Source organism: Lycium barbarum, chromosome 11 (assembly GCF_019175385.1).
Source record: "Lycium barbarum isolate Lr01 chromosome 11, ASM1917538v2, whole genome shotgun sequence".
Lineage (NCBI taxonomy): Eukaryota > Viridiplantae > Streptophyta > Magnoliopsida > Solanales > Solanaceae > Lycium > Lycium barbarum.
Genome location: NC_083347.1, coordinates 21,395,599 through 21,404,913, shown reverse-complemented (window position 1 = coordinate 21,404,913; position 9,315 = coordinate 21,395,599). Strand labels below are relative to the sequence as shown.

The following is a 9,315-nucleotide window of genomic DNA, read 5'->3' as shown; positions in this document are numbered from 1 at the left end:
AGTATCAAAAAAATATGATATGTCGAAAGTTCAAAAGTCCTAGTCAAAGATAGTTAAGAGGATTAGATTTGGCTTAAGAATATATTTAAAGCTCGTGATTGCAGTGCCTAATTACCTCAAGATCATCGTTCAAATTTTTAAATCTCAAATGCATTGCCAAAGATCACATGGCCGCCCTTAAAGAAAATGACTTCAATAAATGTATTAAGACACAAGAGAACTAAAAGATATTTTTTTTTAAACGACGATGGTATCCAGCTCTCACCTCAACTATTTCATCAGGTGCTTATTATCTCTCACCATTTACGAACACAAATACTACAACTTTATTCATCAAGAATTAGAACAATGAGAAGAAATCGCCTAATATTATCATTGTTCCATCGACTCAGGAAAAATCTAGAAGACATGAAGTCTTGCACTAGTAACATACTTTTTAAAAGTGAACCTATAATTTGCACTACAATTTGCTTAACAAGATAAAACTACTCCAGTCAATAGTGCCACCAAGGCCCTGGCTATCTCCTAGAAATTTCATTGAATATGTATTAATGATTAATTTAGAACCAGTAATTTAAAAAGTTCAGAATCCCATGAGGTTTAAATCTTGCCGCTGGACTGCAATGTGATCTGCAGCCCTTAGAAACTTTCAAGTATGAGGCAACTTCCCTGCAGATAGTACTATACTTGTCGAACAGAACCACTTAATTTTTAATAACACATGAGACAATGACATTAAAGTTTTCACTGGAGCAGCCGCTTCGAACAGAGCAGTGGAGTATTATATACCGTCCAAGATGCAAGGAAAATCATTTTTAGCCACCATGAATGGGTCATTTTCCATTTGTCTTTATACCTCAAAATTAAAATCCCACTTGTGGGTAAGAAGGTTCAAGAAGTAACTATGACCAGATTTCACGTAAGGTGGACTTGGACTTAGTGGGGCCATTGTGTGACTTGGAATAATGTATGCATTTTAGGACCAAGAAATAAACCCCAGTACAGTCTTTTAATCATCTCCTACTTTCTTGATGTTTCTTCCCTTATAAATACCCTTTCAAGACTCACACTTTTCCATCATAACATTTATTTAGCATTAATTCATCTCCTTAGTCTTTTGTATTCACACATATTCTATATATTTAACACACTCAAAAACACATATTCTACCAAGAAAGATGGAGAACTTCCCAATTATTCACTTGGAAAAGCTCAATGGTTCTGAGAGATCCAACACCATGGAAATGATTAAAGATGCATGTGAGAACTGGGGCTTCTTTGAGGTAATTACAGTTTGCATAAACATACTACTCCATCAATTTCAATTTATGTCTTATTTTCTATTGTAGATTGTTTAAAAACGAACGTCACTGTCACTTTCTATGTATAGTAACTTTTAATTCCAACATTATACATGGCGGCATGACATGTTTAAACCCGCTAACAAAAACTATGAGATCTAAATAACATTTGACATTATACACATATTTAATTTAAGATCACAAGATTCAAAAATCTTTTGTATTTTCTTAAATATCATACACAGTCAAACTAAGACACATAAAATCGGAGGGAGTAGTAATTTTAAGCTTAGAAATCATGCATATTGACATTTTGTTTGTTTATGTCTTTGGTGCAGTTGGTGAACCATGGGATTCCACATGAAGTTATGGACACTGTAGAGAAACTGACAAAGGGACATTACAAGAAGTGCATGGAACAGAGGTTCAAAGAATTGGTGGCCAGCAAGGGTCTTGAAGCAGTGCAAGCAGAGGTTACTGATTTGGATTGGGAAAGCACTTTCTTCTTGCGCCATCTTCCTGCTTCTAACATCTCTCAAGTACCCGATCTTGATGACGAATACAGGTAATCCATTCTATACAGATTAAGATAGATACTAGTAGTTTCTTAGTTCAAAGTTTTAAGTTTATAGTAAATGATGCAGAGAGGTCATGAGAGATTTTGCTAAAAGACTGGAGAAGTTGGCTGAGGAATTACTGGACTTGCTATGTGAAAACCTTGGTCTTGAAAAAGGCTACCTGAAAAAAGCTTTTTATGGGACAAAAGGTCCCAACTTTGGAACCAAGGTAAGCAACTATCCACCATGCCCCAAGCCCGATTTGATAAAGGGACTCCGCGCTCACACAGACGCTGGTGGCATCATACTTCTTCTTCAAGACGACAAAGTGAGCGGCCTCCAACTCCTCAAAGACGACCAATGGATCGATGTTCCTCCCATGCGCCACTCTATTGTGGTTAACCTAGGGGACCAACTTGAGGTACAAGATCCTAAAGTTTCTCATTAAGCGTTTTTTCAACATAACTTAGAAGTACTAAAAGGATATTTAATTATGAAATGTAAAATCAGGTGATCACCAATGGGAAATACAGGAGTGTTATGCATAGAGTGATTGCCCAAACAGACGGGACTAGAATGTCACTAGCTTCATTTTATAACCCAGGAAACGATGCAATGATTTATCCAGCACCAGCTTTGGTGGAAAAAGAAGCAGAGGAAAGCAAACAAGTTTATCCGAGGTTCATGTTTGATGATTACATGAAGTTATATGCCGGACTCAAGTTTCAGGCCAAAGAGCCAAGGTTTGAAGCCATGAAGGCCATGGAAGCTGATGTGAAGGTTGATCCAGTTGCAAGTGCTTAAATTCAAAATTCAAGAGGAGGGATATGGAATTTGAAAAGGAAATAATTCTGTTCTTGATGTTTTACAAAAGTAGCTAAACACATTACTACTTCTTTAGTGTTGTCGAATCATACAAGAGAGGGTATCTGTCTGTGCTTCTTATATTAGAAAGGGTCCTAAAGTTTGTTTCTAAAAATAATCTGATAAAATAAAGCTACGTTTAAGTGAGATTCTTATACAAATGATTGGCAGTATCCTGTTCCTTTTCATGAAATTACTTTGTCTTACCTTCATAAGTAAACTTTCGAGGATACTTAATTCAGTGTTGAGAAATTCACTATGAATAAACTTATAATTGCTGTTGGACAAGTAGATTATGCGAATTTTTATCAGATCAGACCATGAAGAGGGGGAACGGAGAAATTAAAAAAGAATTACGTAAGGAATAAAAAGGAATAATAATCTATTATGATTAGCCAGAGAAGGAAAAATAGTTGAAAATTACTGTGGAAATTTGCAATAGACTGTGTATGTAGTGATGATTAAAATAGGTCATGTATGATGTAACAGCATCATTTCGGCTTACTTTTCATGCAAGAAAAGGATAAAAGCTTTCTTTGTCATCAACTATTTTTAATGATCAAAAAGCGAAGCCTTTAATCTTGACCCACACTATTTAAATTATACTGGTCAGAGAGTTCTCATGTTTATAGTTGAACATGGAAGTTGACGGGGTATCACATAGTGCAAAAATAAATACTGTAGTAAGAAATAAGAATGTGAACTTCACCAATAAGATGAGTCAACTGCACTTCAAAGCAAAGATTTTCAAACAAGATTAATTTTGAATTGAGATAGTGATAGTCTATGGGGCAGTATATTAAACATCTGCTGCACAGTGCTTCAAGAGCAAGAAAAGCAAAAGAAGTTGAGCTGAGAGTTAATTCCGTAAATGGTCTCCCATGTTTTGGAAATTACCTCCTAGTATCACTTAAGTATCATTTAAGACTATAAGGTCACCCAACAAAAAACAACATACTCCTCTATTCTAGACCCGATTAAAATGAGATCCAAGATGCATAACTTTTTAGCCTGCATTTCTTAATCGAGTCGAGGTCCAGAATCAAACTGAAAATTTCCGTACTTCAACAATTTATTAGGAGTAATTTTTTTTTGGCTTCGGAGGAGGAGTATTAGAAATAATTATACATCTTTGAAATGTTTAGGGCGGGCGGTGGGGGCGCAAACCCTATTCAACTTGTTCATAGCAGCGAGTATATTTGTACATAAGTCTCATTTATGTGTCATAAAATAATTAAGGTCCAGTGCCTATTCACCCTAATAATGAGTAAGCCAAAGCAAACTTAACTGCTCAAAGCTGTATGACCATAATAATAGTCAATCAAATCTATTTTTCATTGCATAACTAGTATAAATTATATCGCACATAAAATCTCAATCAGCGGTATATGTATATGTATATGCTCTCTCTAGTAGCAAATATTTTCATTAAAAATGTTTCAGTTAAAAAAAGCTGAAATAAAATGAAATAAGCTGCAAGATTAGGGTACAACAAGAATCAACGATAAATAACGAAGGACACTTGACAATATCAATCAAGATACCACACTTGAAGTGCTATGAAGGGGGAGCAGGTATCAAGATCTCTTCAATTTATTGGTACAGTATATATTTGACAGATTAGTGAGAAAAAAAGAAAAAAGAAAAAGAGGCTATTGGATGATCCATACTTAACAATTTATTTTCTTTAATACTCCTCCTAATAGATTGTTAAGTATGTATATTTCCAGTTTGATTCTAGACTTCGGCTCAATTGAGGAATGCAGGCTAAAAGGTTACGCATCTTGAATCTCTTTTTAATCGGGTCTATAATGATAGTATAAGACATGGATTGGGTAGGATTAAATGGGTTTGATGAGTTGAATAAGTTTATCATTAAAAAAAATAGCGTTTAATGAGACATGGCATGTCAATTGGGAGAATGAGGCTTATGTGGTGTTTAGTATATTTTGAAGAAAATAGTGATAGTTTGGTGACTTTATAGTCCTAAAAGATACAAAAGTGATATTAGGAGGCAATTTGCAAAACATGAATAACCATTCAGGGAATTAACTCATTAAGTTGATGCAAGATCAAACTTAGGGGCAAACTAATTTCGAAGGATTTTGTTCTCAACTTATCTTATTCCATCTTCAACTTCAATAAGGAAAGAAAAGAAAGACACTTTTGATTCTCTCTTTACGTTACAACAACAACAACATGCCCAGTGTAATCCCGCAAGTGGGGTCTGGAGAGAATAGAGTGTACGCAAATCTTACCCTACCTTGGGAGTTTAATTTTCTCTTTTCATCCTTTAACAATATTTTCTTAAAGCTTATTTTAATAGGTATATATACACTTATATAGTCACTTCAATTGAAACATATCCAATTTTATTATTTTGAGTTGGATTTTTTAATCGAATAGAAATAGTTTAAACGGGGCGTGATCAAAATTCAATTCGACGTTCAAGTGAAATGTGAGAAAACATAAGAATATAAAGGTGCAACAAAATTTTATGTTCTTATCAAAGCCTATAATTCAACAAGTATATTCGTCATAGGACAGAATGGATGAGAAGCCCATAATCAATAACAGTTTTGTTGTTTCTTTTTTGTTTTTTTCATTCTTTTTCTTTTTGGAACGGGGTGGGGGGAGATGGGGATAACCTTTGTAAGATCTGTTACATGCTTTATTTATAAGAAGGGGGAAAATATCATTTTCGGTAATAAATCTGTAGTGTTTTTGGGACATCAATAATATAGGTTGAGCTATTGGTTGTTACATTTAATTGCTATATGTTCGACTAACGATGAAATCAATATAAAGGAAGCATCACAAATAAGTTGAGACTGACTATAAAATCTCACATTTGACTAATTTGCCTAACCCAGATGCTTGACGCAATTCGTTTTCTGAAAGTCAAAGAAAGTTAACTTCCAGAGACTTTTAAATGATAACCGCTGCCGCTTATCCCTTTCTTTCGTCTTATAGTTATCACTAGTTGTCGGAGGCTCGTGCTAAACTCGGGCCCAAACTCAAAATACAAAAATAATGCGTAAGTTTTATCAAATAAGTATAATTTGTGTCACTTTTTTGGTACATAATTAATTTAATGTAATTACAGGTAATTCATATTTTGTTTATAAATTTTCATAATTATTAAAGTTTATTCGTCATATAATTGGATAGTCTTTTTAAAAAGAATATCTATGAGGAAATAAGTTTGGTAGGAAAATTAGCAAATACCAAAGGGCGCAAGTGATTCGATATTCTATAAACTCACATGATAAAGTATGATAATTACAACTTGTCGAAGATCATAAATTGGAAATTATTTTTGTATTTTTATGAATTTGTGAGCATGCGATTTTTATTTATAGATAGAAATAGATTTCTTTTGATATTTATTGATTTTTCACTCATTATTTTATGTGTCAAGACTGTATGCTAGTCAAATGTGTTTTTTAACCTTAGTTTTAGACGAAATTCAATCCATAAACTAAATTCATAAAATGAACCTTAAGAATCAATTTAGTTATTTACATGTTTCAGGCTTAAAAGATTGATTTTTGGTTAATCAAACAAGAGATGTTAAAGATTATCTAATCTTGATTCATAACGCTACCTTCATTTTCAGCAATAAAAAAATGTCATTCAATAATTTTTACTTTATTTGTAGGCACATAGAATATCACTAAAGAAGTAAAATATTGGATGTTTAATAGGGAGAAGCATGTGGAGAGGAACACATGACGTAGGACATGTTTAAATGTAAAGTAAGACCTAGTAAATGTTTTAGTTGAAAAAAAATTCTAATAAATCACTCAGACCTAGAAATTAAGAAATCTTTTCACTAAATTATCCTTAATTAAATATTATCAATTTTATATGGTTTCTTGATAGTATATAAAAACTAATTTATCTAAATGAGGATATATTTAAATATATAAGGAGTATATAAATAAGAAAACGACGATTCTAATTTTTTATTTTCCGAACTGCTACACCTTTACGTGGAATTTGCACTTTGATAACTTTTCAAACCGAAATGGAGGCAAATATATCAATTTATATACTTTATAACTTGGATTAAGAAAGTGTATAAAATGATACGTTATAAATACTAATAAAAAAACATGGTAACTTCATCAAATTATTAACATTTAAAAAAATTGATTAGATTAAAATTGAGCAAAGATATGACACATTTGTTGAACAATAAATAGTAGCCTAAAAAAATGCAATAAATACATTTTGAGTTATTTCTTAAAATAGTTTAAGTCATAGAGATAGTTAGTCTTTTGCTGAGGGTGCAAATATATTGGAGTATATCAGTACATATATACAACACATATATAATTTGTACTAGCAATACATGCCCGTGCGATGCACGGGCCGAACATGTCTATTCACTTTAATTAATCAGTTTTTAAGGTTTGTATTTTGAAAATAACTTTTAAAAACATTCTAATTGTTATTATATATACAAAATATATTTTATATACCATCACTTTAGTTGTAATTAAAAGTCTTTGAAATGGAAAGAGTCGGACTTTTTTATCATTATCATGACAAAGAAAGTTATTCATTGATGCAAAAGAAAATTAGTCAGAATGTGAGGGAAAATTAATATATTGATTCTAAATTTTTTCTTTTAAATTCTTTAATATTTTATATGTATACCGACAGGTTGATATCCATTTCAACTAAGTAACTATTCATATCCAAACATAAAAATCATTTTGTTGTATATAGTGGATTAAAATATTTTTATTAAATTAATTAAAAAATATATTATAATTTTTTATATTAATTGTTACAAAAAAATTAAAATTAGAAAGATATATGTTATATCATTAATCACCAAATTTTAATTCTGAAATGCAAATATAAAGTAATACATTTTATAAATGTAAAGAAACAATAATCAGAGACTGCAAAGGAGAGTAAATAAATAAAGTATTGACAATGAAGGAAAACGGGGATAAATGTTACTCCCTCCCTTTACTTTTACTTGTCGATGTTAACATATCAAGGAAAAAAACATTCTTCTTCTTATTTTACCCTTCATGTTAATTATTCATTTTCAAATCATTTTCTGAGGCTAGTGAGACTATATACTAATAAATATAGATATTATGATAAAATATATACTTGATTTATTAAATTTCAAAGAACGTGAAAAGTCAAAAGTGAACAAGTTATGTGTAGGAGCATTAAAATGACTTTTGGTACAAATTTGCATTGCTATTGTTCGTCCTATCTTCACGTTTAAAGTATTGACAAACAAGGAAAACGGGGACAATAGAAATAGAAAAGAAGATAATTATAGAATAGAAAAATAGACATATATTTTTAGTAATATGGTCAAGTAATATGGACGAAGGGAGTACTTCATTTTTATTAATTCTTAAAAAACGTAAAAAGTCAAGTATAGTAATGTGGTCAAATAATATGGGACGGAAGGAGTACTTCATTTATTAATTCTTAAATAACGTGAAAAGTCAAAAATGAACAAGTAAAAGTGCACAGAGGAAATAAATATTTATCGGAGAATTAAAATAGAAGTGCACACGTGTATACATGAGAAGAGAATAAATATTCAGTACTATGACATATATCCACGTGAGATTTATTAATTCTCAAAGAAAGTAAAAAGTCAAAAATGAACAATGAAAGTGCACGGAGGAAATAAATTTGTGTAGGAGAATTAAAATTGAATTGCATATGTCTATACATGAGAAGAGAATAAATATTTAGCTAGAACACGAAAATCAAAAGTGAACAAGTAAAAGTGCACGAAAGAAATAAATGTGTCGGAGAATTAAATTTAAAGTGCATACGTTTATACATGAGAAGGGAATTAAATATTAAGTACTATGACACATGTCTACGTTAATATGAACAAAGGGGGCACTTTATTTTTATTAATTCTTAAAGAACATGAAAAGTCAAGTATAGTAATGTGGCCAAGTATATATGGGACGGAAGGAGTACTTCATTTATTAATTCTTAAATAACGTGAAAAGTCAAAATGAACAAGTAAAAGTGCACGGAGAAAATAAATATGTGCTGGAGAATTAAAATAAAAGTGCACACATGTATACATGAGAAGAGAATAAATATTCAGTACTATGACATATATCCACGTGGATTTATTAATTCTCAAAGAATGTGAAAAGTTAAAAGTGAACAAATTAAAGTGCATGGAGGAAATAAATTCGTGTATGAGAATTAAAATTGAACTGCATATGTCTATACATGAGAAGAGAATAAATATTCAGCTAGAACACGAAAAGTCAAAAGTGAACAAATAAAAGTGCACGGAGGAAATAAATGTATCGGAGAATTAAATTTAAAGTGCATACGTCTATACATGAGAAGGGAATAAATATTAAGTACTATGACACATGTCTACGTGTGATATAAAAATAGTTGGATAAAGTGTACAAATTATATAGTTCATGGTACAAGAATTTAATGCGGGTACAATTCGTGAAGCAGTGGGTACAAGGAGGGACTGTTGTGTTCGCCCCTCCATGGCACTTATTATATATAGAAAAGTGCATACGTCTATACATGAGAAGAGAATAAATATTAAGCACTATAAC

General features: G+C 31.4%; 1 protein-coding gene across 1 annotated transcript; it reads left to right on the top strand.

The window, feature by feature from the left end:
* The first annotated feature begins 1,073 nt into the window (after positions 1-1,073).
* Positions 1,074-2,915, top strand: LOC132618922 (1-aminocyclopropane-1-carboxylate oxidase 1-like). Its single transcript, XM_060333914.1, has 4 exons — positions 1,074-1,283; positions 1,640-1,866; positions 1,946-2,279; positions 2,369-2,915. The coding sequence occupies exons 1-4, from the start codon at positions 1,179-1,181 to the stop codon at positions 2,660-2,662; spliced, it is 960 nt and encodes a 319-aa protein (XP_060189897.1). The 5' UTR covers positions 1,074-1,178; the 3' UTR covers positions 2,663-2,915.
* The last annotated feature ends 6,400 nt before the right edge of the window (positions 2,916-9,315 follow it).